This window comes from Nilaparvata lugens, chromosome 5, assembly GCF_014356525.2.
Source record: "Nilaparvata lugens isolate BPH chromosome 5, ASM1435652v1, whole genome shotgun sequence".
NCBI classification, from domain to species: Eukaryota; Metazoa; Arthropoda; class Insecta; order Hemiptera; family Delphacidae; genus Nilaparvata; species Nilaparvata lugens.
The window spans coordinates 61,980,380-62,007,913 of NC_052508.1; the positions used below are offsets into that span (position 1 = coordinate 61,980,380).

Consider the following 27,534-nt stretch of genomic DNA (forward strand, 5'->3'; position numbering starts at 1 on the left):
CAAGTTGAGACTTGGCCCTCCATCCGAAGAAATTACAGGGTTGCCAAATCGAGTAAAATTGCAACTTTCTCAAATTTTCAATTCAACGTCAGAATTGGATGTATAATATCATCCCCGATATCCTAGTAGTGCTAAAAAAGTTTCAGGGTTGGATAAAAGGAAATTTAACTTCTATGATAAAATTGGAAACATCGCGAAGATTTGTTTTTCTTTTGAATATCACTTCTCTCAGAATCATGCAGCGTCGTAATGCGTAATAATTTCATATCAAATAAACGAGGACACTGTCTCCTTTCTATTGGTGTCTGGATCATTTTTATCCGACCCATAGTTATTTTTAATTAATAATTATGTTCGTCAATGTCGAGAAATTTTGAGCAGAAAACATGAAATTTTCGACATGCTGGAAACGTTTTTGTTTCGAAAGATAAGTGGGAAAGCGAGAAAGTTTCTCAGAAATAATTGAAATTGTTTTTCAATTGTCAAAAGTAGTCGAAGGTCGTATTTTGGTCTCAAAGGAATTTTAAAGTTAAAAGAGTGGCTGCATGGTATGCATTGCTGACAATTTACAAGATTATTCGACTGAATTATTTCAAACGCAAGCAGCTGATTGCCTCTGGATATGCTGTAATGAACACCGCTTGGATTATTCAAGGTGAGGTTGTCATCCACAAGTACCTGATTAAAACTATAGACCTTATGGAAATACAGCTATAAACTGGCTTCTCCACACATCTGTGTAATAACTTGTCAGCTGATTTATGATGAATAATTTTATAGTCTGATTTTTACTCTAATATTGGCGTATGAAGGAGGCTCCTTTTTCCTTTTATATTATCCTTGAAATGCAAAATTTCCAAAAACCTTGTTTATACGTCGAGGCGCAATTAAAAAGGAACATACCTTTCAAATTTCATGAAAATCTATTACCGCGCTTCGCCATAAATGCGCAACATATAAACATTTGAGCATTAAAATATTTAAACATTTACACAGTTAAACATTTAAACTTTTAAATATTTAAACATTTAAACTTTTAAATATTTAAACATTTAAGCACTTAAACATTTAAATATTAAGAGAAATGCCAAACCGTCGACTTGAAACTTAGACCTCACTTCGCTCGGTCAATTATGATCATCTGGCTTGCAGTTCCTGAATTTTTCAATCGTTCTGTATTTTGAATTTGTTGATCCCAGCTATTGTGATAGCATAATTATGGCGGCACACCATTCAGCCGCTATCCTTGACTTTGAAACTCCTGAGAGCCAAAAAACGTTCTTCCGAGTACGTTTGACAATTGGAAAAATAATTTCAATTATTTCTGAGAAAATTTCTCGCTTTAACCACCCACTTAGCTTTTGAAACAAAAAAGTTTCTAGCATGTCGAAAATTTCATGTTTTCTGCTCGAAAAGTCTCTACATTGACGAACATAATTATTAATTGAAAAATAACTATTGGTCAGATAAAAATGATCCAGACACCAATAGAAAGGAGACAGTCTCCCGTTCATTTGATATAAAATTATTACTCATTACGACGCTTCATGATTCTGAGAGAAGTGATATTCAAAAGAAAAACAAATCTTCGAGATGTTTCCAATTTTATCATAAAAGTTAAATTTCCTTTTAATCCTTCAACCCTGGAACTTTTTTAGCACTACTAGGATATCGGGGATGATATTATACATCCAATTCTGACGTTGAATTGGAAATTTGAGAAAGTTGCAATTTTACACGATTTGGCAACCCTGTAATTTCTTCGGATGGAGGGCCAAGTCTCAACTTGTTTTACACAAACTATAATTGATGAAGATTCCTTTCCTTTTTAGAAAATCCTTTCGTATCTACTACAACTTCTCGTTAGCTCTCTGAAGAGGGATGGTCTTGCAGTTATCGTTGCTTTTATTCTAAGAATAATAATTTCAAAATCATAATGAAACTTTATGATGTATTCATGATTTAGAATAAAAATCATAATACATTTTTCCTACGTTATTCATTCCTATTGCGAGTTTATCAAATACCTTTATTCTGAAGTGCTACTATCCCTTTACCACTCAAGTATATTATTAGACTAATAACAGAAATAATGTCCGTTCTGTCTCTATCCTCATATTCTCTCCCATATTTCCTCTATTAAACCAGTTTCCATTTCAAACATCATTGTGCATTGAGCTTTACGTCATACTATGATAATAGGGGAGGTATTGCAATTAGAACAGGAGATGAAAAACACTTGTTGACTCAGTTTTTAATTGGCTGGAAAATTGATGTCAGTCTGGAAAACGGGAGAAAAGGGAAAATCTTTCACGGAAGCTCTAGTTGTTTTTCTAAAGAAACTCAGTTTTCTTCTTAGTATTATACAATGTACAGTGCATGAAATATGATATGTACATTATTATGTAACTCATTTACATTATCTTTAATTAAACGAAATCGTCAGACCTTGTTTTTATTAAAAAATTGAGAAACTAGTTTCGGTTGCTACACCATTAGGCAATCAATCGCCAGTAAACTGAAGCTTGAACATCGATCACCATAAATAGAATCTTATATTTTAAGCTATTCAACATAATATATTTTGCAGCTTTATATTAACAATTTTAGTCTCACGAGAAATTGATAATGCTGTAGCTAACTGAAACTAATGCCTCAATTTTTAATAAATAAATAGTTGTGAGAAACACGTAGTTTCTCATAGAAACTAATAATATAAACAAGTAGTTTCTATTATAATATATTGAAATAAATTAACAACTATGTACAGTATAATCCTGTATTAAAACCAACTTTTTGTACGGAAAACTGTAACCAAGCTTATACTTATTTTTATTATTTTACTATATTTTTATCAAAACTTACTATAAATTCTATTTATTTATCCTGTGTTAATTAATAGCTACAAAACAATTAAATTTGCTTCATCATTTCAATTCTGTATGATGATAAAAAGTGTAGTTGACTATTTTTTTCGGTCTTTCTATTTTATTTAGTTTGTCTGTTAGAACTTACCGAAAAAATCATGTTGTCACAAGGTAACTTGGGCTGTAACAATACTGCTTATCAGTAAAGCTAATAGAGTTTGAACTGTTTCCATAAATTTAGTCTTATCTCAAAAATTGTCTTACTTTGTTCTAATTCAAATTGAGCTACTTGCCTTTGTCTACTTCATCTTCATTATCCTACTTTATCCTTCCATTTGCATCTCTTTTCTTCATCTTTTCATTCTCATATCTTCATCTATATTTTTCTAGACTACTTTGTCTTTTCTTCTGCTTCACTAACTTGGTACCGTCTCATATGTAGTGTTTTAAAATGACCAAATTTAGAAAACATATTTTTATAATAATTGAAAAAGATTAAATTCCCATAAAATACTGAAGTGCACGAAAAATAATTCAATATCTCCTTCATTATGTAGGAAGAGAAAGACCACATCCAGCAACTTTGCGATTTATCCCAAACAGTGTTTTAGGTGTCTTCTGTGTATAATGTACTTATAGTTTGTGAAAAACAAGTTGAGACTTGGCCCTCCATTCGAAGAAATTACACGGTTGCCAAATCGAGTAAAATTGCAACTTTCTCAAATTTTCAACTCAACGTCAGAATTGGATGTATAATATCATCCCCGATATCCTAGTAGTGCTAAAAAAGTTTCAGGGTTGAAGGATTAAAAGGAAATTAATCTAAAATTAAACTAATCTAATTAATTTATTAGTAAGTTGTAAATGAATAAAAAAATATTTGGCTGATCATTTTTAATAAAAAATCCGTGAAACTCGAACTATAAACGATTTGGCTTAAATATTCTTACTAGGGAATGATTAATGTAAAGCCTTTGAAAATTACGACATAGTTACAAATAAATTAATGAATGATTGATTATTATATATATATATATATAATATATATATATATATATATATATATATATATCATAATGATTGATGATATATTGTCGAATAATTGACGAAAAACCTTTGAAAATTACTAGTAATAATTAATTACTACCTAATTACAAATAAATTATATTGATATCAGCTCAGCTTGACTTATGTGGTTATTGATGATTATAACTATACATATCATAATAATTAGACATTATTTGACTGTCTATATCCTCATCTCTTGTTTACACTTTTCTCTATTACTTTAAACATCGTAAATCCGCTCTAAAAGTAAGCTAATTATTAATGGCTTACCATGCAACGTAACCGGTGAAATCACATTTCCTTTTAATGTAAATTAGAGCACGACCTGTGGAATTACTCAAACATCTTCCTCCCAACTCTTATTAAAGATTTCGATTTTGTCTTGCTATATTAATGTTGTCTTTATTAGACAAATTCCCTCTGAAATTTACTAAATTTGTGAAAATAGATTCACAAGTACTAGTCTATTAAAAATAATCTATTTGAAAATTGAGTAGTTTATTAAAATTTAGTATTTCATTTGAAAATCATTAATACCAAAGACTAACTAGACATTAGATCTGTGCTAATACTGTATAAGCTATTAAAAATGCACTTTTAAGAAGTTTGAAAAATCGACTCAATTCACTTGCAATGATGGTTGTAATCAGTATTTTAATAGGGCTACTTGATTATTAAATTATAGAAAATAACTAGTAATGATGGTTGTAATCAGTATTTTAATAGGGCTACTTGATTATTAAATTATAGAAAATAACTACCCTTGAAATATTTATTTTAAATTATACAAGATTAATTTCGACATTTTATATTAATGTATAATTTGAAAGGAATATTTCAAGGGTATTTCTTATTTTCTATAATTGAATCACAAATTAAAGATTTCAGTTTATTGAACTGACCCCTCCCCTCGAGGTGTGATATGCCCTGTAGTGATATTCACTTGAAACTGTCAGCATTCCATATAAGTTAACATAGATGCTTCCCATTCAACCAATGCTGTCAATTTTGAGTGAATCTCACTTCAAAATTAATAAACTTTCAGAATATAATAAAAGAACACTTACAAAATATGTCAGCTTATAGAATAAGGTAGTGTGACCAACTCAAGTCTTATCATTCGATAATATCATGTACAGCTTCATACAAACATTTTGAACAATCATGTTCAGACATAAGCTTAGTAGATTAGCATGTTTAAAATTTTCATTTTGAAGTGTTTTAGATCAATAATAAATTCTCTAACGACCTCTTCAGAAAATGTATTAGAAACCCATTTAAGGCTTTTATTTCATAAGACTTCAATATAATTTTTTGAGATAATCAATCAATTATCGAATTATTTTGTTAGAGAAATCCATAGGCCTAATTGATTACTAAATTAAGAATAATCAATAATTATTTTTTAATATGATTGTACACAGACGTTGTAAATCTTTAATAATGTCAAAAGTTGAAATCTTTTTGAAATTATCCGCATTTCTGTTTGGTTGCAACATTTGCAGTTGAAGTACAAAGTACCAACTGAGTAAATGAACTAACCTATTTCAAAATGCTGATTAAATTGAGCTAATTGAAATATATGTAGGCTAGTAATTGATATGAGAACTTTCTAAAAACTTGATAAAAATGACTTATGAATGAATTATGTTTATTGATCATAAAAAAAGATAAGTAAATTATTGAAAATGAATTTTTGTCTGAAAAATTAATTAATTTACAAACTGTGTGAAATGAATCGACAATAGTATAAATAATTCATCAATAAGGAATTAGAATATTATTCATAATGTACAATCTATAAGAGGAACAATATACTCACAATTTTTCATTTCTCTATTAGTGTGATATTTTGATCGATTGGTCTACAGTATAGTTTGATCTATAATTTGAGTTCTATTGAACACATGATCTCTGATATCAATAATAATAGTGTACTTCCAACCCTTTAGAACGGCATGGCCATATATTATATTGATGACTCTTGATTCATAATCTATAATGGTAGGCTAACAAATTTACTCACCATTTTTATTTTCTATTTTTGTGTTAATAGATAGCCTACAGTATGGATGATTCATAATGTACAATCATTTACTCCTCGTTTTTTCTCTTTCTGTATTGATGATTCATAATGTTCAGTCCATTAAAGATTGAGGAACAACTTAATCCCCATTTTTATTATCTCTGTGTTTTCATGTTGTCTCTACTTTTCCCTCTTATTCTCTCTCAGCTTCGTTCTCCCTTTCACGTTTTTTAGAGGAACAATTTACTCCCTATTTTTTATTTTCTCTTTTTGTTTTCATGTTTTCTCACTTACTATTCATAATCTTTCTCCTTTGTCTTTCCTATCTCACTTCTTCTGTCTCTTTCGCCACCCACACACCTAGACTCCTCTCCTAGACATTCCCAGATTCGTTCTAGACTAATGTGTAAATAGTGAGAATCACTTCAAAGTGACAGTATTCCCTATAAATGGCATCAATACTCGTCCATCTAACCAATGCTGACAATAGTGAATCTAACTATATTCAGATAGTGGCTATTAATAGATTCAGCATTTAAAATCCCACACCCCACTCCCTCTCCCATTAATAACCCATGTGCTGCCGGTAGAAGACAAAACAAAAGTAGCTCCTTTTTTGGATAATTGCTTTGTTTTTTTTTGGCTTTTTATGGTTGTTTTAGTTGTTCTTTTCATGACTAGGATATCATGTGTTGCGTCGTTTCCATGCAAATGAGTTTGTAAAGTTGTAAAATTGATTTGAGAAGTTCTTCTAGTACATGAGTTGGAAACTTTCACTAAGAAATTTATCATTATAAAAGTAATAGAAAGTAAGTACTAGACTTAGCTATGAAATCGGATGCTCAATGTTTTTATGTAAGTTGAATTATTTGTTTGGAATACTTGAATAAATATTAGTTGAGTGTATTTCTGATGTCTAGCTAATTTTTCACCCATTATTGTTTCTTATTTATTTGTAATAATACTAGTGGTTCTGTGAACAGTAGACCTCGCTCTCAGTAAGTTACATTGACCTGTTGTTATGTTTTCTCAAAAATTGATAAATAATTTATCAATTTAAAATGTCTAGAAAAAATCCTAAATAAACATAGAGCTTTTTGTTCTATCCTACCGTGACGTGTCGTCCCGAAATGTGAGTGTGAGCGCTGTTATCAGGTCTGGCTGCAACTGTCTACAACGTTGATGGAAAGATAAATTTTCAAGATGTTCGATGTTTTTGAACGGGTAGTATTATAGTCAACTGTCTACTAACGTTGATTGAAAGATACATTTTCAAGATGTTCGATGTTTTTGAACGGGTAGTATTATAGTCCACTAGACAGCTGATTTATGATGAATAATTCTATAGTCTGATTTTTACCCTAATATTGGCGTATGAAGTAGGCTCCTTTTTCCTTTTATAGCATCCTTGAAATGCAAAATTTTCAAAAATCTTGTATATACGTCGACGCGCAATTAAAAAAGGAACATACCTGTCAAATTTCATGAAAATCTATTACCGCGTTTCGCCGTAAATGCGCAACATATAAACATTTAAACATTCAAACATTTAAACAGAGAAATGCCAAACCGTCGGCTTGAGTCTTAGACATCACTTTGCTCGGTCAACTATGAATCTACTTCTTATCAGTAATTTTGTTATATTTAATTTATTACTCACTTTTCATTGCAATATTACTAGATTAGCTGTTACTTTAATTTCATTACCCGTAAAGCTGGGTCCACACTCGGCAATTGTTTGACAAGCACTCGTTTTGAAACAGTTTGGGCTAATTGTGTTTGGAAAAATAATGTTCGCTTTCACAGCGACAACTGGCAAAATGTCGATATTGTTTTGTCTGAACTTTATTACATGCTTGTCCTTTGAGTCCCATTAAAACATTTTTGTCAAGTGTGAACCCAGCTCTATTTTTTTGTCTCAAATATAATTTATAATTTGTTTTCCTTTGTATCGAATTTTATTCACTATCACAGTTTGTGTTGAATCACGTTGTCGAGTTTTTATATCTTAGTAAAATACTAAAATACTGCTGCATACTGTAGAAATAATTTATCTTTTAGCGACGTACTTGATATTTTATTAATGAGTCTCTACTAATCCTAGAAATACTACAATAAAGAATCCAAGAGTTTTTCTTACCCTTATGATGTTGATGTTTTAGATCGACAATTCTAAATACTAGTGTCCTAACTCCATGTATATTATGTATTTAATTTCTCAAGATCGATGGCCGGTTTAATGTACGTTAAGTAAAATGTTCTTGTTTATTGGTTCTTCTGACATTGCTTTAGTCAGATGAGTACTCTACGACGTTAAAATTTGATGGAGGTTTGTGCAACCGTGTTTGTGATGTAAATCTCAAATCATTGAGATTTACATCACTTTTACAATCAATGATTCTCATCACGCTGTATTACTACTTACTAATCCACCGGTATTTCTACACACTTTCTCAATGATTGATTTTCCAAGACTCAACGGGGTCAAATCCTAGTACTTTTTCACATTTCCACCAACCCCAGTTTATATGGAATTACTATATTCATATTTTCATTTAAACTCAGCATTTCTTATAAATAAGATCAATTCTTTCAATTCAATCAATCTCTGACAATTTAAAGTGGATCTCTATTATAGGGTTAACGCCATTTTTTCCTCATACATCAATAACTCCCAAAGATTTTCTCAGAATATCGTGTTTGAATTCCATGTCCATATACAGTCATTTTTACTAAATATTCAAGTTTTACTAGGCTCTTCGATTCTCACCACAATATACACAGACGCCGCTAGTACTCAGCGCGGGGTACGGGACACTCTGTGTTTATTTTGATCTCATTCACATTTATCTCACTATCTCTCTCTCTTTTTCCACTCTATCTCTCTTGCCGTGCACGTATTTATATTTAGCACACCGCAGAAGCAAAATAAAGGGGGAAGCAAACTGGTGGTAAAGTGAGGTTCATTTTAAACTGTCAGCATTAGTTGAATGGAAAACATTGACGTTTTTCCATCAGGAATGCTGACAGTTTGAAATGGATCAAACCATAGACATATCCTGCTTGTTCCCCCTTCATATCCTCCTGTTCTCTTTCATTTCTTCCTCCTCTTACTTCTCTCCATCCTGCTTGTTCTCTTTCACTTCTTCCGTCTCCTCCTACTCCTCTCCTTCTCCTCGTCATCCTCCTATATTTCTTCCACCCCTCGTTCATGTTGGGGGAAATTTTCAAAGAGGAAACTGATGGAACTGCTTCCCCTCTGTAGTGAGTTTCACTTTAATCTGTCAGCATTGGCTGAATGGGTAGCGTTGGAATTATTTACAAGGAATGTTGACAGTATAAATCTGCCAATAGAGATGAATGCTGCTTCCTATGTTAGTGAATGGCTGGCTTTGATGCACAAATAAAAGATAAACTCATGGTTGTCAGGTCTCTGTTATGGGCTGCAGGATTTTGTATTTCTCTAGAGTACCTACTATTCCGAATACTTGATAGAGTTAGTACTATTATTATTCGAATACGTCTACTTAAATAGTGAAGGCCTACTATCTACTGTACACATATTCCATATTGATTTTTTTATAATTATGTTTATAATGTTTAAAACAGTTTGGGCTGTGCCTGTTGGTTCTTCCCCAATCCTTCTAATGAATTCAGTTCTATGTTTATTTCACAAAAAAACAAACAAAACAAAATCAATACAAAGATGTGACAATAATTAGAAAAAAACAATAATTAGTATTCTAATTATCTATGTTAACTATATTTAAAATACGGCTGTTGGTGAAGAACTACTGGCATAAGTGAAACACTTGTTCGCCAGTAGGAGTAGAGACTCAACTATTTGTTTGTTTGTTTTTTAAAGCTTCCCAGAGACTAATCAGAGTATAGGAATTGACAAAAAATCCTACGCTAATAATTTAAAATGGAATCTTTTATGCAAACAATGGAAAGTATATTCAAATCAAATGCTATCAATTGTGAATTAATCCTGATAATAATGAATAGTTTTAAAAGCTGAAAAATTTGAACTCGTACAATATTAAGATGGAAGTAATAGTTGTGAAGTATCCAGTTTTTAATATTTATTGGAACAAACTTAATAGGTTCACCGATGAGCTCGTTCGGGATGCACTTCACAATCTTTGGAACGATGTATACCAGCTGCATACGAATGACCTATATTTTTTTCATTCAAGAATTTTTCACAAATTATACACCCCTTAGTTTATTCGTGCTGATAAGGTATGTTAAGTTGCATGCGCCTGCTACTACCGTTGTAAATGTGACCACTTGAAGAACTCCGAACTTCTCTGAATATTTACTTCTATGAATTTAAAAATCGATTTTCGCTAGTTCGGAACCCACCTAAATCACTCAAATAAAATTAAAATAGTTTATAGCCTCAAAAGTATCTAGTTTCACAGGTGATGAATGTTTTCGCTGGTTCTCGATTTATTTCCACTAATCTTTTCTAGAGGGAGATGATGGTGGAACAGCAAAAAATGCTTTTTTTATTTCTATAAATAAGCTGATTTGTGAATTCAAATATTTATTTCAATTCCTATTAATTATCACCACATTACTATCACTCTTGAGATTCAATCCACCTAAACTATCACCCTCACAAGATGTATAAATCAAATCACAAATGCATAACATTAAAATGTAAATGTAAGTTCAACGGGATTTAGAGTGAAGTATCATGATTCATATGATTTGCCTCATGAATCGACTTGCTTTATGATTTGCCTCATTCATTATGTTTCAACTTGCACATCAAGGTCATCCATTTCCACCAATACATTGTCCTCCACGTTAAGGGCGTCAATTTCCTACTCTATTCTACGCAATAAAAAATAATATGTTTCTCATCCAATACATATTCACCTAAATGCTAACCTCAGTGTTTTTCAATGCATCAAGAGCATCATTCTCTTTCCAATCACATCAGGGACATCATTTTTATTCAAAACATTTATCTTACATCAGATTCATCCTTCTAATTAAAAGCGTTCGACCTTGACCTTCCAAGGCCATCCTTTCCTCAACACTTTGCTATTATCAAGGTCACTTCACTCCAAGGTCATCCTCGATATTCAATTTATAATCAATGAAAATAACGATTTCTGCTCAAACTAGTGAATTCCATGACATTTCATTAGCTACGTTAAGTGTCCTCGTTTTGCATATTTTTCTTCGTTTCCCCCCCCAATTTTCCCATTTCACTCATCTTATGGTATGCTTTACCTTCCTATTACATGGGAAACCATAGTTGTCTAGGTACTCTAGGTATTTTTTATCATTTCAGTCTCTTCTCATAATGTGATTGATTGCTTTGTAATTTTGATTTTTATTGTGTTTTATTTGTGTGTTTTAACATTTGTTGATACTGTACCTTTTTTCTAATAATGTTACTTTTGTATTTTTATATAACTTTAAAGTGATAAAACACTCACATTCTTTGATGTGGCGACGTCCGTTTCGTGCTGGTGTTGCACATTTTCAAGCCAAACAGAAAAAATGTGCGACACCAGCACGGAACGGACGTCGCCACATCAAAGAATGTGAGTGTTTTATCACTTTAAAGTTATATAAAAATGCAATAGTAATATTATTAGTGAAAACAGGATGGATAACCAACATCTAATAATGTAATAATTCCTCTCCTGTGTATCTCTCAATTGACAGGGTCTTTTACCAATAATAATTAGCGCTTTATATTTGAATTTAGCTTCTGTTTGGATTTGGACTACTCTATCTTTTTTGTCGCTAATTTCTGTTTTCTTTTCCTTCATTGACAGTGGTATCACCAACTTATTTTATCACTATTTTTCCAACAGCGATCTACATTTGACTAATTCAACTTTGAATTTGATCACACATTTTTTTAACATTTTGCTTTGTTGTCATTTCTAACTCCCACCTTTGAATTTGATATCACTAACCAATTTCTCCTGATTTGTTTGTTGGCAGGGTGTGAGATCGCAGCCAGCATGCAGCGCAGTCGTGTCGGCGGGGGTGGTGGAGGTGTGGGAGGGGGTGGTGGAGGGGGGTCGTACGACGGCAAGATAGCCGGCCTCTATGACCTTGAGTCGACCTTGGGCCGCGGCCATTTCGCGGTGGTGAAGCTGGCGCGACACGTTTTCACCGGCGAGAAGGTCGCCGTCAAGGTCATCGACAAGAGCAAGCTCGATGAGGTGTCCAGGGCGCATCTCTTCCAGGAGGTAAATTATATAGACACACAGTACACTCGAGGGTTGGGCTAGACCATCCAAGAGTTTTTTCAGGCCCAACCCAATCAGTCAATCGGAGAGCTTCCTTGGCTTGTCGACTCTATAAACGCCGTCTGAAAACGCTTAATATAATCTGACCCTAAGGCTACACCCTAAGGGCCATAACCTATCTAATGTACCTACCTCAAGGGATATCCTTAGTCACTAATGGTATACCTGAGGGATACCTAAGGGTAGTGACTTTTTGGCCACTCTGTATCATTGTTATAATATTGATTATGCTAATTTATAAATTTGAATTGGAATAGTAAGTTTAACTACTCTATGTAGCTAAACTTATGAGTTTAACTCTTGTTTTTCTACTTTATGTAGTTAAACTATGTAGTTACTACTCTTATCATGGTAATAATTGATTATGCTAATTTATTAATTTGAATTGGAATAGTAACTTCAACTACTTTATGCATTTTAAAATATTCATTGTCAATGCAAAAAATTGACAAAAATGCCCAAAGGGCACCGCAACTGCCAATTGAAGTTACAGGACTGTCTTTATCAAATCGGAAGCAAATTAATGCAGTTGAGATCTCTCTCTGTTTTAGCATACTATCTTTTGTAAATAATGACTTTCCTACCTACAAACAGGCAAATAAATTACTTTTCTTGGCGAGGCTTTACAATCAATTTATTATTTGGATACAAATAAAAAATAGTATTCAAATAGAATTATTATGGTTAAGAGGTATACTTGCTATGATTTATGAAAGTGACGATATAATATTAAAGTTAAAGGACTGCCTTGAATCCATTCAGTATAGGTGATATCTGTTTGAGCATCCTAACCTTTGTTAATGACAACTTTCTGACTTACAAACAGGCAAGAAAATGGATTTTGTTTATGGCTTTTCGATCCTTATCCCTTCTGTAATATTGTCGAATTTATTATTCAAGTAGGTGGAGTATTTCTTCTCCATATTATTGATTTTTTTTTATCTTTCATTGAACTCTATTCTGTTATCAGTCTTGATTTCTGTAATTTTGTAGTAGTTGTTAGTGAATGAATTTGTAATTGATTCAATGGCCACCAGGTGCGCTGCATGAAGCTGGTGCAGCACCCGAACGTGGTGAGGTTGTACGAGGTGATCGACACCCAAACCAAGCTCTACCTCATCCTGGAGCTGGGTGACGGCGGCGATCTCTACGACTACATCATGCGTCACGACGCCGGCCTCAGTGAACAGGTATACACAACATCATCATACACAATCCTTAAATACTGTATTTTTTGCTGAGGGTGATGCCCCCATCAGCTCTAGGCTTGTGTGTGGGTAATGAGCCGGATGGTAATGAGAGATGAATGGAGCTACAGTTTTGGTGAGTTCCGAACTTTACAACTCATGAATCAAATTCAGAGGAGTTGGCTCAATCGGTCACCCTAAATAAATGTTTGTCATAAACTGTAACAGGCAATTAACGAAGTCAGGAATCTAAGGCGGCCATACGGGAAAATAACTATAATAACCTCATATATTTCAACCATGTAAAATATATTAATGTAATAATAAATACGAATTGAATAAATAAATATGATATGATGTAATATAAATGTATGACAAATAAATGTGTGATAATAAATACATGTGTATTTAAATAATTTGATTGTATGGTATGAGATGTTGTGATATTACTCCACAATTGAAAGAATAAGACGTTGATATTGTCAATACCACTTTTATTTATTCGAAAATTAATTCATAATATAGAACCAGGTTTCATAGTTCATGGTCCTTCAACAACAACAAAAATATTAGTTCAGCTGAAGATGTGGTAGGTATTACCATGAAACCTGGTTCTTTATTATGAATCAATTTTCGAATAAATGAAAGTGGTATTGAGAATATAAACGTCTTATTCTTCCACATTTGTATTTATTCTGTGCATTAGTTATTAATTATTTATCATTGTATGTTATTATTGGAGAGGAAATACATACGATGGTTTCTCAATCCATTCCGAGCTGCGTTGTATTTCACGCTTTTTTTATGTATTTAATATATTTGACAGCATGTCGTGTGAAATACATCAAAAAAGTTTGTGAAATACATACATTGAAATTGTAAACGTGAACGCAGCTTGTGGAGCTCCCTCCTGTTATATCTAGCATATAATTTTGAAATATGTTCTTAAAATAAATAATTAAATTGAATTCATAAATATTAATTATTTTACCGATGATGAGAAGTTGTGAGGGATAGACCTTTAGCACAGAATACATACAGAATGGAAAGTCGGCTAGTATCCTGTCGAAAAAATTCGTCATCTTGTAAGAAAGTCCAGCATTATAATAGTATAGATGGGAGGTTCGGATCACTTTACTGATCCGGGTCATTCCGGACACCCTGACGCGAGGGTGCGAGGTGTCAAGTTGTCGTTTACGGTCATGACTAGTTGGCACTTTTGGTCCAGTAGGTGTCAAGTAGTCGGGGGACAACTTGACGGCAATGGTATATTTTTACGAGGGTACAAGTAGTCGCCTATGGCCAAAATGACCAGGTGTCAAGTAGTCGGGGTGACTAGATGGCTACCCGAATACGTGTATTCTAGGTACATTGGTTTAAGGCTAGGCGCACACCAGTTAGTCAAGACAAGACAAGACATAATCAGACACGAACAGTCACAATTCTTCACATAGCTGCTTGTGACGCAACTCACACTCATTATTCATTGCAATTAGGCTAGGCACACACACCAGTTATTCGAGACAAGACAAGACATGATCAGACACAATACTTCACATTGTTGCTTATGACGCAACACACTGATTAGTCATTGCAATTAGACATGTCTTCATGAGCAACTATGTGAAGTATTGTGACTAAACGTGTCTGATCATTTCTTGTCTTGTCTTGTCTTGAATAACTGGTGTGTGCCTAGCCTTAGACATGTCTTCATAAGCAACTATGTGAAGTATTCTGACTAAACGTGTCTGATCATGTCTTGTCTTGTCTTGACCAACTGGTGTGCGCCTAGCCAAAGCTTTGACTATGGAAACAGACCTTAATGTCACATTATACTGTATGTAATGACGTGCCTATTACTTTGTAGCTTGATATGGTGAAAAAAATTAATCTTGATTCTTGCTCAAGAAAATGATTACTAATCAACAATTAGTATATTAGTATGTTTGATGCTTGAAGGTGGCGCGAGATTACTTTGCGCAGATAGTGCGAGCCATTTCCTACTGTCACCGGCTGCATGTGGTGCATCGGGATCTCAAGCCCGAGAATGTGGTGTTCTTCGAGAGGTTGGGTGTCGTCAAACTCACTGACTTCGGGTGAGTTCAACGAGAAACATAAAATAAATCATATCAACAATTTTCAAGCTGTGATCACATTGAATGCGTCGCTTGGTTATGCAAACTATGGAAAGGGCAATAGGAACATTCACACTGAGACCTACTGGTTGCGTTCAGTATGATCAGCTACATGCAAGTCACAACGTGTTTCAATGGCTTTTTACAATAATTTTGTTTTTCGGCTCATGCATGATTTGACGTGCACTTGCACATATACAAATCTTTAACTGATGGAAATTGGGTTTCTAACAAAGGACTCTTACCTGACTCTACGGCCTCAAAACATTCATTCACAGAGTCTTGAATGAATTGCGATTCTGATTTTGAATTTTCTGAGTCATCACAGAAAGCTCAGAGTTCTTATTCGGTTGAGAGCCACTGCCAAGCTATAACAAATCGAATTAAACTATGTTGATGAATATTATAAAGACACTTTCAGATACTCGAACCAGACGCGGTTCATGGTACTTGGTCCCATCCACGGTGTACAGGTTGTGGTCCAGAGTCAGGTTGTGATTCAAGTAGGACTGTGTGGACCATCAAGTAGATTCAAGTAGGACCATCTTCAATCGCCTGCCCTGTAATCCACTAATTCTCGGCGAATTGCTACAAACATTTGAAAGAGAGTTTTAACAAATTCAATACAAAACTTGTCAAAAAGTGTATTGAATACAATTTAAGAGTCAAGAGTGGAATAAATTGGAGAAAATTCGATATTTTATGTTCTTTAAGGTTCTGGGTTTGGTTCAGGTTAACAGAAATTGGTCTCTCGGGTTAATTAAACGTACTGTAGTCTGTAGATGAAATGTGAGTAATAACCACTGTAATATACATTTGAAGAGTATGTTCTTTCAATTGCAACGTTGAAAAATGGCAGGTTGCTGAGCGCCCCTCACACAATGAAATTGTAAATTTATCATAAAAAGCTACATATGCTATGATTGAACACTGTATTTTTATCAAAAATACTAATTTATCTTGATGCTCAGGAAAATGATGATTGATCAACAACTTATAACGATTATTCAACAATTTTTATTTCCACTATAAAATTTCTAAATCATTACATATAATCAGTTTCATTGTTTTTACGTGTATTAATAGAACATTATTATTATGGTAGATTTAGAAAATAGAAAGTTGAATTGATTTTGTTTTGATACTTTGACTGATTCAATATTTCGCTGAACTGTTAATGATTTTTGTTCGATTTATTGTTATAAATCATGATTGGTTAAATTTTGATTTTTGTTCAACAGGTTTAGTAATAAATTCTACCCGGGCCAGAAATTAGAAACCTCATGTGGATCTCTGGCCTATTCTGCGCCCGAAATCCTATTAGGAGACTCCTATGATGCACCCGCAGTTGGTAAGTCTACTACATTCCTAAAAAAATGTTGGAAACTATCAAAAATTATTTTGAATTCCTCTTTTTACTGATAATTTCTGTTCGAGCTAGAACAGATTTCACTGTCGACAATGATTTGTCATGATCTGAAGATTTTCTGTGTTGCTGTAAAGGTGATGTAGTAGATATCCATATTAATAATAATCATAATAATAATAATAACAACCCTATAATAATAGTAGCCCTACTACTCGTACAAGCCATCCCTAGTCTTGGAGAATGAGACACATAAGTTATATTGGGATCGGTCGGTGCTGACAGACAGAACAGTTGCTAGTAATAGGCCAGATATCATCCTCATGGATAAGGTAGCCAAGGAAACAACACTAATAGATGTTGGCATACCATGCTGCCACAACTTGGACCAGTATTATAATGAAAAGGTCTCCAAGTACCTTCCCTTGGTTGCTGAGATCAAGGATGTCTGGATGCAAGAAAAGGTCACAATTGTTCCTGTCATTATCTCCATGGTTGGAGTTGTAACTAGAAAAGTGTCAGCAAATCTTTGTCAGATGGGAATATCGAAAAGTGCAAAGTATGCCATAGAAAAAGCAGTTGTTCTCAACACAGCATCCATTGTGAGATCATTTTTGAACATTTCAGTTTAGTAATGCACCAAAGTCTTGCCAAAGGCCGACTTTGACTTCAATAAACACTCACTTGTCATGTGATGAATGAAATGAATAATAATAATATATAAATTTATTTCCTTTAAAAAAATGCAATCAAGCAATTAAAAAATAAAAATTACAAAATATCTACAATACAATAGGCTTATGAAAAATATGGAATTTAATTTTATTGGAAATTAACCTACTCAACTATGGGAAACCCATGTACTAGAGTAGGTGTTATTGTAGTAGTAATAGATTCTGGGTGGGGGTGCAAACTGCAAATACGTTGGGTATGTGAGCTCACATATTGTTTGAGATTATGTTTTCTATATGATGTCTTCCAGCTGAAATAATCCAGTTCTTAGCAGCAGTTTTCAATCTTCTTGGGTTTTCTATTGACTTGATTTGATTGTGGAGTTTTGGTGCTAGGTGGTTGAAGTGTCGTTGATATACTGCCTTCCTAGCCACGTTCGTAATAAGAAGGTTTCTGTTTCTTGTGTTATGACTGTGGTTCGTTCCTTTGTTGAAAGCTTCCCGGGTTTTTGTGTAGTCTGCAAATTATTTTCAAGGAGTAGAGCTGTCTTGGATGAAAGTAGTCTAAGCAACTAATTTATTGAAGCAATGTGAATTTCCGCTCTGCTGGGCTGAAAAAGAATAATCGATGACTCTTACGGAAATTCTCACACAATTTCATTCAGCCAGTCTGTGAACTGGTATTCTGTCAATGGTATTCTTTTCCTCCTCAGCATAGCAGAAATTCATTGGAAAGCAGGGATTAAGCAAGTTTTAAAAAGTGATAGATATCGACCGTTTAAACTTTTCAACAAGTTTAAAGAAGAAGAATGATTTTGATGTGGTAGAGGAATGTGTGAAGAAAAAGAAGTGGATGAAAAAGAAGAGAGAGAAGATGCCATAATTATTATTACTTTCCTTGCCCTATTACCATAGGTAAGGAAGTATTGCTTTCCGAAAAAAATTAAGGTACCCTAATTTCTATACGTTTCAATGTCCCCTGAGTCCAAAAAAGTGGTTTTTGGGTATTGGTCTGTATGTGTGTGTGTGTGTGTGTGTGTGTGTGTATGAGTGTATGTGCGTCTGTGTACACGATATCTCATCTTCCAATTAACGGAATTACTTGAAATTTGGAACTTAAGGTCCTTACACTATAAGGATCCGACACGAACAATTTCGATCAAATGCGATTCAAGATGGCGGCTAAAATGGCAAAAATGTTGTCAAAAACAGGGTTTTTCGCGATTTTCTCGAAAACGGCTCCAACGATTTTGATCAAATTCATTCCTAGGAAAGTCATTGATAAGCTCTATCAACTACCACAAGTCTCATATCTGTAAAAATTTCAGGATCTCGGCCTCATTTATGCAAAGTTTGATTTTAGATTCCCAATTATCAGGCTTCAGATACAATTTAAACAAAAAATTTCAAGTGGAAAAGATTGAGCATAAAAATCTCTACAATTAATGTTCAGTAGCATTTTCACCTAAAATTGAAAATAAGCTCGAAATTAGAGAAAATAAGATTATTCAATTGCAAACTGTTGGCAACTGTTGATTCTATTGAATCATTCACTATGAAGAGATAGCAGACTTCGTGTGTCTGCAGCGCTATTGTCCTGACACCAGCTGGCTCAGATCTTAGAAAAGTAGACTTGAGATGCGCGGGAACACTATCGTCAGTGTTGATCAATTCTCATAACGGCAAGGAAAGTTGTGTGAGTGCACCACACCAGATTTTTTTAATTTTTAACCTCAATTGTTGAGGAATGAGGAATAAAACTATAATAATAAATAGATAATTCTGAGTGTCTCTGAGTTTGATCTAATTCTCACCAATACCTGATTGATTGTCTAATTATAATTATTGTTATAATAATAATAATAAACATTATTATTATTATATTCATTGTCAATATCTAATTCTCACCAATACCTGATTGATTGTCAGCCAATCAGAGAACAATTCTGAGTGTCGGCCGACAATTGGTTGGCTAAGTTTGAAAACGACCAATTGATTATCTGCAGTGATTATTTAAAATGTTCTCTTACTGTTTGTGTTTGTTGCAGATGTGTGGTCTTTGGGCGTCATTCTGTACATGCTGGTGTGCGGCCAAGCGCCGTTCCAGGAGGCCAACGACAGTGAGACTCTGACCATGATCATGGACTGCAAGTACTCCATTCCCAGCCACGTGTCGGAGCCGTGTCGTAGGTGAGCCCCTGCAAACCACCCTTCACCCAGTGTCCCACGAAACGTGTAACAGCCCAACACAATACACTCTACAACCAAAATGTGCTCTCAAATTCTCTGCTATCTACTTTAGTTTTCGAGATATACTACTTCTGAGTGTTTCAGAAGTAGTGTCGAACATTTTAAGGTATTGTTCCTGGATGATAGGAGACTACAAATGTCGTATTTGAAGTGACCAAAACTCAGCAGTTATTCTTATAGCTGCCATTTTTGTTTTTTCACTTATTAATTTCTATCTCAAGAACGAAATGTTGTATTGATCAGAAATTTGGCTTGAATATTTATGCTATGAAGATTCAACTTTAAAAAATGTAAGTAAAAATTTTCACGTTTTAAATTGTTGATGACAAATTTCACGAAAACCGTTCACTTTGCAGAAAAATTACAAGAGACAAAAAAGTTGGCAAATTTTATCAAGATATCAAGGATACCTTATTTATTGAGATTGGTGAAAGAATAACAGAGAAATTAATTCTTTTCGTACTGCATGCATGACCACTTTTTACCATTTAGACATCAATATTAAATTTTTAATTCCAATTGTATTTAAGGTGAAGCTTTGAAACTTGGTATGGCTCCTTATGGATATGCAACTTATTTTACAATGTTTTTCAGATGATCTTGTTTGTCTTGTGAAAGTATGATTGTACGAAAAGAATTCCTTTTTCTGTTATTTCTTCACCTATCTTAATGAATAAGATATTCTTATTCATTAAGAAGATTCATAAGATATTTTTAATTCCAATTGTATTTAAGGTGAAGCTTTGAAACTTGGTATGGCTCCTTATGGATATGCAACTTATTTTACAATGTTTTTCAGATGATCTTGTTTGTCTTGTAAAAGTATGATTGTACGAAAAGAATTCCTTTTTCTGTTATTTTTTCACCTATCTTAATGAATAAGATATTCTTGAAATCTTGATAAAATTTGCTAACTTTTTTGTCTCTTGTAAATTTTCTGTTAAGTGAGTGGTTTTCGTGAAATTTGCCATCAAAAATTTGAAATCTCCGCCATTTTGAAAATTTACATTCTATTTTTAAAAGCTGAGTCTTTATAGCATTTATATTCTTGCCAAATTTCAGATCAATACAACATTTCGTTCTTGAGATGAAAATTCCTAAGTGAAAAAAAAACAAAATGGCAGCTATAAGGATAACCGCTGAGTTTTGGACACTCCAAATACGACATTGTAGTCTCCTATCATCTAGGAACAATACCCTAAAAAGTTCGACACTTCTTCTGAAACACTCTGTATAGATTTTTCTACATTGTTGAAAAACGTCAATAATTATAAAACTATCAGTCAAAATCCTACTCCAAGGATATGATTGGAAATAGGAAGATATTTCCAATAAAATTCATATACTGTAATTTGTTCACTTGTTTGACGTTTTTGAACTTTTTATGAGCATTCACACTGTCTGAAATTTGGTCTTGAACAAACGTCAAACAAAGGAACAAGCTATATGAATCTTATTGGAAGCTTCTTCCTCTTTCAAACCTTTCCCTTGGAATTGGTTTTTGACTGACAGATTTCAAGTTATTGATGTTTTTTTAAAAATATCGATATATCTCGAACTTGAAAACTAAGGTCGATAAAAGAAAATTTCACTATTCATTTTCCACTATACCTATAATCTCACTAAATCTGTGTTGGTATCAGCATAGAGAAACAATAGCGTAAGTAGATATCCCATGGTATAGAGCGTTTATGTCGCAACTTCTACTGTTATCTCAAGCCGATTACTGTCGATTATTGTCGATTTTTACTGTTTTGACCGGTTAAGAGTGTATGAACGGCACAATTTAAGAGACTACCAGCGTCATAAAGCTTCACGGGAAAGAACTACGTGGACTATAGGCTTGAGATAACAGTAAAAGTTGCGACATAAACGCCCTATACCATGGGATATCTACTTATGCTATTGTTTCTCTATGGTATCAGCTAGATTTCAATCTAAATTATAAATAAAAATATAAATCTGAGTACCCTTTTTAAAATTATTTAGTCTAATTATATAGTTAAATAATTATTATTAGACTAAATAATTTTAAAAATGGCACTCATAATTTTTTTTTTTTATATATTCAAAAGTAGCCCTAAAGAAAAAAGGAAATGGTCTAAATTAGTTTGATTGTTGAATACATATTGTTGTTGTTGAATTGTTTTGTTCACGGTGGAATTAAGTGGTAGAGTGTTCATCAAATGGAGAAATCATCCTCTTCAACTTTTGAAAAAATGAAAATATTTATTATAGTAGGCGAAGTTTGCTTGCCATTTCTATAGGCGAGCTATTGTTTCTCGTTCAACAAATGCTGACAGTTATAAGTGAATCTCACTATATCTGTGTTGGTGTCAGGTTGACGAAATATTAGGTCAATAGATTTGATTGATTGATGTGGCAGGCTGATATCACGTATGTTGGTGCGTGAGCCGGAGAAGCGTGCCACGCTGAGCGAGATCACGGCCGACCCTTGGCTGGAGGGGGAGGGGGAGGAGCAGGTGGACCTGGCCGTGCCTCTGGTGTCGAGGCATCACCTCTCAGACGATGACCACACCCTCATCCTGCAGAAGATGAGCAACGGCAACATCGCCACCAAGGAGCAAGTGCTCGAGTGAGTCAGTCTGCTCCAACCAGGCAATATATCAATATAAATATCTTTATTGACATGAAAACGCAAGAAATGCAGAGTGACTGCCGAGGCAGATGTCTCGTAGTAGTATCTGCCACGTAAGGCTAGGCACACACCAGTTAGTCAAGAAAAGACAAGACACGTTTAGTCACAATACTTCACATAGTTGCTTATGAATACATGTCTTATTGCAATGACTAATCTGTGTGTGTGTTGAATTGAATTGAAAATTTCTTTATTCATCAAAATGCACAAAATACATCTGAACAGTGTCAAATTACAACAAGAATTATTAATATCGTCACAAAAATCATCATTTACACATAAAGAAGTCACAAATTTTGATAAAAAACAAGATTCTAAAATCTTGCAGTCAAATTGACATACTCCTGCAAAGAGTATAGGGATAGTCCCACAAAATATTCCTTTAATTTTTTTTGTAGGTATTCAACCTCCTCTATTTCTTTCAACTCTCTAGGAAGTATATTGAAAAATTTTCTCCCCATAAAAAATGTGTTTTTCTTAAAGAAATCCAATCTATGCCTCTCCTCGATCCTTCCAAATCTGGTGTTGTAGCCATGTGTTTCGTTTCGTGATCCTGTTGACGAGTATTTTTTAAAGTACATGACTACGTCAAAAATACATGTTGCTTCATAAGCAACTATGTGAAGTATTGTGACTAATCGTGACTAGTCTTGTCTTAACTAACTGGTGTGTGCCTACCATAATAGTAGAAGTCGAGTAGAAGTACAAGTCGTAAAAGTAGCTGCCACGAGAACACGTTCAGTAATTTGAAATGTCCGGAAATTGTCTGTAGCTGCGGCGGGAACGCGGAATCGGAAATGGCATGTACATTTGAGTTTTTCCGACATTTCCAATTCCGTGTTCTCGTGGGAACTACTATTGTCACTGTGTGCAGCGTGCTGTACTAAAGGAGTGCCCTGTTGGGCAGAAGAGGAATACATCAGGTCGATTGAATAAAAACTGGAATCAAGTTTTTATTAGTTCTAGTAGTTCTAGACTAGCAACTACTCATTAGTTCTAGATACAATACAAATAATTACCTATAGAAATAATATTATGCAGCTGTCTTGAATCCTAGCATTTCAAAATCACATGGAATTACTCTACAGTTAAGTAAACGGAACACGTGACATCCTTTTTAAAAAGATTTATTCAAGAAACAAACCGGCATAGTGACTGTCCAAAATACAGAAATGAGACAAAGAATCTTAATTACTAGAGCTTATATACTATTCTAAGTGCTGTATCAGCTACTATACAATAACAATGGGTATAACTTCTCCCTCCCCAAGTTTGGAGCTGTCCTCAGCGACCAAAAACTGATAAGACCCAAAATACAAAAACTGGTTAAAAACAATATAAAATAATACTCAACTAAGTTATCAATACATACTAATACAAAAGTGTGAGAACAATTTTTCAAGTAGGAGTTTCGGTTGGGAGGTACGGTCCGCCTAAGTTACAAGCTATTTGTTTCTTATCAGGAATATTTCGATTACAAAATTTCAATGAGATTTTACATTTGTAATAAATAACTGCAATTATTATCAACAGCACAAAAATTCCAATTGGGATAAGAATATAATGAAGTAGGTAATTGCTTTCAGCTGTAAAATCCTCTATAATTTCTAGTGGTTCTATATTTAGATTAGCTTTATGGATCAAGTCGAAAGATAGATTTGTATATAGTGTTCTCGCAGGTTGTTCTGAGGGTAAGGATACAATGCTTTCCCAATAAACGTATGGTTCTAAAAAATTAAACAGCTTTTCTGATTCTTCAAGGTTCAGTAATTGAGTCTTCCTTGGATAAATTGTAATGTTTTGATTTTGTTTACTTATAGTGCAAGTAGTAATATTGAACATTAAATATTTATTTATGACTTGAATGTATCTTATAAAAGGTTGAGCCTCACTTATAACCAAAGATTTACAATCATGAAGGTCCTTATCGTCTAAAAGTTGACTTATACACTTATTAACTATTCTAGACATATTCTTACAATAATTATTTCTTATTAGTAAACAATCTCCTGTAAACAATGAGTTATCTTTTCGAATTATGAAGGACGGATGTTCAACAATTGTTCGCAACTCATTTCCTTTTACGACTGGGTAAGATAGGAGAAAAAATGTCTCATAGGCATGAGAATACAAAGGCAATTGTATAAAATAAGTAATGAAATCATCTTTCACATGACAATGTGCAGACCCTAGCTGCCACAAAATTTCGGGTTCATCAGAAATGAGAGACAATTTAGCCGAATGAATTAATAAAGACAATTCGTTTCTAGACAGAATACTTGAATGGATTATGTTTAGTCGACAAAATTCTAAGCTCACCATAATATCGTCTATTTTATTTTTTATGAGAGTCAATGTGTTGAATAAGAAAGAATGTTGTTGAGTTAGCTCTATTGAAGTGAATTGAGTGGTGATTGAATTAAAATAATTTTTCAGCTTGACATTGTTGGCATGAATGACATCAATCCCATTGTTAAATTTGTGTATCAAGTTTCTATTGATTGACAATTGATTTTCGACATTATGCTCTAAATGATATTCATTTGCTTGCACTTTCTCTAAAATTTTGTCATATTTCGCTTTGTCGTCAGAGTCCATATTTCCTGTAATCCAGCTTATTGCGGAACCAAGTCCGTTTATGAGACCTCTCTTAATTCTAAGATTATTTATATGAATATGATCAAATTTTAACTTAATATCATCTAAATACAAACGTAAAATATTACAACGATTCTTATCACTATCCTTAGCTCTTAAAAGGTTTACAGAGTCTTCAATATGTGTTAGTTCAACATGTAGTCGTGTAATGTTTATGTTGTGCATGTATGTGTATGTGCCATTTATAATGAAGGAGTTCTGTACTCGAACTGGTGTAATGCCAGATGATTTGGTCAAGTCCGTTACTTTATACGACATTGCTGGGACCAGCAGCAGGAGAATGAGGATCATCTTGTTCTGAAACAAATTTATTATTTTTCTTTTTAACTATTTTCCGTGGTCGTTTCATCCTATTAGGATGGATTTTGAATGGTCGTTTTTGAATTGCTCTGGAATTTGTAGCAACATTTTGTTGTTTATCATATTGTACTTGGAAGAATTTTGGCTTGTTCTTTTTATTGAAGGTTGTTTTAATAAACGGGGCTTCGGGGATTTCGACGTCTGTTTCCCTATTCTTATTCAATAATTCTGTCCTAGTTTGTTTTTCCATCTCTACCTTATCTTTTACCAATCTATGTATAAGCTGTAACCTATCATGATACTCTTTTGTACGCTCTTCAGTGATAAGTTGTTCTGTAGTGTCATTCAGAAAAGAATTCTCAGAGATGCCGAATGTTATTTCCATTGGTGTCATTTTTAAGGTGGAATTGAGTGTGTTATTGAACGCAATCACGGCCGTTTTCATGTTGGCTTCAGTGGTATTATTTCTATTTTGAAGTTGGATAGAATTTAAAAGTTCAATTAGAGTGGAGTGAGTTCTTTCAATTAACCCTTGCGAGTCTGGATGACCAGGGGTAACATAATAAGGTTCGACTTCGTAAAGTTTTAGAAAATCACGTAAACCAGCGTTGTCAAATTCTCTGCCGTTGTCCATCTGTACGATCTTGGGGGTTGGATAGAGAGAAAAATAGTCGAAGAGATGGTCTTTTACCTCGATTTGATTAAGACTCGTGAGGGGGTAGACTACGAGTCGTTTGGAGAAACAGTCGATGATTGATAAAAATTTACGTTTGTCATACTGAAAGGCATCAAGTTGCAGTTTTTCAAAGGGCTTTGTAGGAGTAGGGGATACTTTGTATTCTGCACGAATGGGACGACGTTCGTATTTAGTCTTTAAACATATTGGGCATTTGTTTATGAAGTTAGTAATATCACGCATCATTGAAGGCCAATAGTACCGTCGTCGAATGTGTGAGTAACTCTCTGAAATTCCTCTATGATAGGTTTTTCCAGTATGATAATTGGAAACTACTTCTTTTTGTTCGTCGGGATCAGTAATGTCAAGATTAACTTTTTTATACCGCTTAATCTTAACTGAGTTGAAACTTTCCTTAATGACTTTAGCAAAGTTGTTAAACATTGATTCGTACTGATTACTCAATAAACCATCTTTTGAACAATATACACCATACGTGGTATTCGGTTTCAGGTATTCTAAACAAAATTTGTTTATGTGTTCGAAATCTAAGGGGTCTTGAAAACAGAGAAGGAGTCTGTTCTTATCAAAAATTTTCTGAAGGGTAGGTGTTTTGTTTCCGCGTTCAATAAGTATCTGATTATGTTCAACGTTCAATATTTTATCGTCGTCTACTATCTGAATTTGTTCATTTGAACTGTCTGCTGAATGAATTGTCACAAGGCTGTCAGTGTCATTATGAATTGGTAAAGCATTGTCGTCAATTTCTTTAGTTGGTTGATGAGTATCGGTATGATCGGCATTGTCTTCACGAAGAAGAATATAGTCATTCATATCGAAAACAGAGCTACCAGTACCACAATCATTATTTTCCATATCATGGGGCTCAGAAGTATTAGCATTAGCATCATCTTGGTTATTGAATCGAGTTAAAGCATTCGCGATGTCATCAAGATAACCATTAGGATCATCTATCGGTGGTGGGTCATCGTTACTATTCAACTGAATCAAATCGTCTACGTTTATGTCGTCAAAGCCATGAAAGGGTAGGTCTTCGTTGCCGAAGCCTAAAAAGTCATTATCATCGTTGTCCATTAAATTGATGGGCTGCGAGGGTATGCGGGACAGTGCATCTGCCACGTGATTGGTTTTTCCCTGCACGTAATTAATCTCAAAGTCAAATTCATCTAAAAGTAACTTCCATCTGAGTAGTTTTGAATTAGGTTCTTTTATGTTTCTAAGCCATTGTAAAGGTTTGTGGTCTGTTTGAATCAAAAATTTTCGTCCGTATAGATATGGTCTGAAATGTTTGCATACCCATACAATAGCAAGTAGCTCTTTTTCTATAGTCGATAAGTTAACCTCACTCTTATTAAGTGTTCGT

At 33.8% G+C, this 27,534-nt stretch overlaps 1 protein-coding gene across 1 annotated transcript in view; it reads left to right on the forward strand.

Annotated features, from left to right (window-relative positions):
• Positions 1-27,534, forward strand: part of LOC111052921 (SNF-related serine/threonine-protein kinase) — a 70,770-nt gene that overhangs the window by 12,078 nt on the left and 31,158 nt on the right. Inside the window, exons 2-7 of the mRNA XM_022339738.2 lie at positions 11,938-12,188; positions 13,286-13,438; positions 15,395-15,531; positions 16,812-16,921; positions 19,656-19,797; positions 22,244-22,453. Of these exons, the coding sequence (XP_022195430.2) occupies positions 11,958-12,188; positions 13,286-13,438; positions 15,395-15,531; positions 16,812-16,921; positions 19,656-19,797; positions 22,244-22,453 (983 nt within the window). The 5' untranslated portion in view covers positions 11,938-11,957. The remainder of the gene's footprint in view (positions 1-11,937; positions 12,189-13,285; positions 13,439-15,394; positions 15,532-16,811; positions 16,922-19,655; positions 19,798-22,243; positions 22,454-27,534) is intronic.